General features: G+C 54.9%; 1 protein-coding gene across 1 annotated transcript; it reads left to right on the forward strand.

Moving 5' to 3' along the window:
• Positions 1-560: 560 nt before the first annotated feature.
• On the forward strand, positions 561-932 carry POSPLADRAFT_1063292 (hypothetical protein; the record flags this gene model as incomplete). Its single annotated transcript, XM_024481634.1, has 1 exon — positions 561-932. The coding sequence occupies one exon, from the start codon at positions 561-563 to the stop codon at positions 930-932; it is 372 nt and encodes a 123-aa protein (XP_024332703.1).
• Positions 933-3,061: the final 2,129 nt, after the last annotated feature.

The following is a 3,061-nucleotide window of genomic DNA, read 5'->3' on the forward strand; positions in this document are numbered from 1 at the left end:
GGATTGGGCTTGTCAGAATGCTGCCGTCTGCTCTGCGAGGTCTGAAAGTGAACCTATGTCATTTGTCAAGCGGGGACGTCGTTTCTGCGCCGAATATTTCGTCGTCTTTGTCGAGCACATGCCAAACCCTAACAGACCACCAGCGTCTGAGTGGGACGATAACGTCGATGTGCTGCAACGGCTGTGGCACGAGCGACTTGGACTACCTAGGTGGAGGCCAAAATTACTATACAATCTCGTGAATCATGGGACATCAGCGCGAAGCCGCTCTCGCTTCGATAAAATTACAAGGCGAGTGAAAGGACAATTTGTGATCGAAAGAAGACGCCCCATGAAAACTTGCATTACGCGTCCATGGTAAATGTATTGGTACATTGTACCGGTCTCGCGTGCGCAGACTAGAATAAAGGAACGGTCAGCGAGAGGCACCTTTCAGTGACGATCCCGTGACCGGTTCAAACACATACAAGACCACACAGCCTGCCTCAGCCACAGATATCCGACCTCACACTCTCGACCCACCCACACTTCAACACACCATCTGCCGAGCACTAAAGAACATGCAGACAACAATCCCCACGACGCTCGAGCTGTACATGACGCACCTTGCGCCACAGACACCACCCGCAACAGATGGGGATGGCACAAAAAACCGACCGCGTCGACATGTGCCGTGCAGGCTGCGTCGCATGCTGGGCAAGATGCCCTTGCATGCGACCGACAGCGACAATGAGCACCGGAACCTGCCCCCTAGGCTGCGGCGGATGGCCAATGGCCCCAAACAATCAATCCCGCCTAAGCTAGTCGCATCCAAGGCAAAGTCCAAGAGGTCCGCCGCTCGCGCCAAGGGTCCACGAGCACAGGCGGAGACACAGCCAACGCGTCGCAGCGCGAGGCTACTCGAAAAGGCCAATGCGACAAATACTACTTAGGACGAAATTGGTGAGACTTTTCACGCGACTCTTATTTTAGTGTGCTGATGCATACTTTCAGGCGCGACCCATGGCTCAAGCACTGATGCTCAGGTGTCCACACAGACCATAAGCAAGACGAATGATGAGAATGTGATCGACAGTCCACCTCGGTACGTATTTCCCGCCGAAACGCGCTCAATATCCATGAGCGTTGTCTCCGCGATGAAACCGACTTCCGCTGACACGCGTCTTCGTCTTTGACAGAGCCAACACGGGAGTGAATGACCTGCCTCAACACGGCCAGATCTCAAGCGCAAAGGGACGCCGCGTGCCAAAGACGAAAACACGGCTTCCCCTGAGGGGACGGCAAAGAAGAGAGCACGCACGTCATAGAGGCGCAGGACAGGATCATACCTGCTTGATCTGGACCTCAGCACAGGTCTATCCCGCAGCGAACGTGGCGCATGCAGCCCACGGCAGAGACATTCGGCGACAAATGCCATGAGAGGCGAGGAGGGCCCTTCGGTGCTCATCTGCGCACGATGCCAAATTATGGCGCACGGCTGTCTGTTCCTGACGTCGAACCGCAAGTCCTGACAGGCTGGCTCGCGGTAGTTGCTTGCTTTTGATACCGTGATCCGACCGCGATTGCAATGGAACGGGCTAGCATAGTTGGCAGCAGTGAATGACATCTTATTGTAGCGTCGGCAGCATTGTGAGACTTGATGAGCCGCTGGCAAGGCAGAGAAACATACAAAGAGTAAGATGCGACTCGACCTTGCCCCTCCGAGTCGACGTGGGGAGCCTCCGGCAGCAGCCGAGTCGATCGGATATTTGATCGAGATGATCTGTGCACTGCGCCAGCGCGTCTCGCTCGACTCGCCATGCAGAAATACTGTCTAGGAAGGACTAGAGGCGACACAGGCGGAGCAACAACGAGAAAAGCAAACACACGCACAGCTGAAGACTCCCTGTAGCGGCGTCGGCACGCGGCCTTCCGAGAACACCGCCTTTTGGTTCTCAGGCAAGACACTACGGAATGTTTGTGTGCGCAGACCGCGCAAGAGCTCTTCGTCGGATGTGTGTCCTTCTTTGTGTTCCTGATCTATTGTGGAACATACGATTGTCCACGGAATTGCGTGATAATGGTGCATTGCCTCACCTGCTAGCCCGTGCACAATGCGATATCTGATCGTTGACAGGGCATCGAGGAAGAGGTCTGCGACGATGATTCTGGGATCGTTTCGCTGCACCAGGTCGATTCCACCAATAGTCTGGGGTCTCCCCTGACGTACATCCTCAAAGTCGCACACTCCCGTGGTGAGTACTTGTCCGTTGCCTCGAAAGACAAACGTTGGTGGCAACGTGATTTTGCGTCCAATACGCCTGATCTGGCCGCTCATCGTCGATTGTGTGTTACAACAGTTTGACGGTCGCTTCTCGAATCGTATTGTGTGCTATGACGACGGATGTGAACAGAATGTATTATACCATACAACTCTTGGCTTATTGGCCGGATGACGAGGGAGTGGAATTCACAACGTGAGAACATACACGACGGTATGCACTACAATTTCGCAATGATCCGCATATAAAATGTATGCTAATGACAGTCCTCAGGGAAGAGTCCGGCTGCGACGAGGAATCATACATGGCAGTAGCAACGAAGCACGCAAAGAAGAGGCTGGAAGGACGAAGGCTGATGAGCAGCGACGCTCTCGAGCCGTATCCATATGACGCTCTCCTACAGGTGCGCCTTCAGTCGTCTCTGGGCCTATTCTCCTTCTTACCGCCCTTCTTCCTCCCACCCTTCTGCCCACAATTCGGCTTGTCGTCCATGTGCCGTTTCGCCGCGTCGGGCCTCGTATACTTCTTTCCGCAGCGACGACAGGGATAGAGGATCCCGTTCCATCCCAGACATCGCTTGCTCATGTCTATGTGTCGGCGACAGTCATGGTAGCGCTCAAATTTCTTTGCTGGGCAGTGCGGGCAAGCGAAGCGTCCGTCTGCCATCGCGATGGGTTTGGGCTTGGAGGCTACCATTGCCGCTGTTTTGCCGTTGCCCGTGGGTGTGGGTGTGTTCCCGATGCGCGCACGTTTTAGCGGCTGCTCGGAGTGGATAGGGGTCGTGGAGGGTGTGGCCTCGG

The sequence above is a fragment of the Postia placenta genome, assembly GCF_002117355.1.
Source record: "Postia placenta MAD-698-R-SB12 unplaced genomic scaffold POSPLAscaffold_185, whole genome shotgun sequence".
In the NCBI taxonomy this organism is placed as follows: Eukaryota; Fungi; Basidiomycota; class Agaricomycetes; order Polyporales; family Adustoporiaceae; genus Rhodonia; species Rhodonia placenta.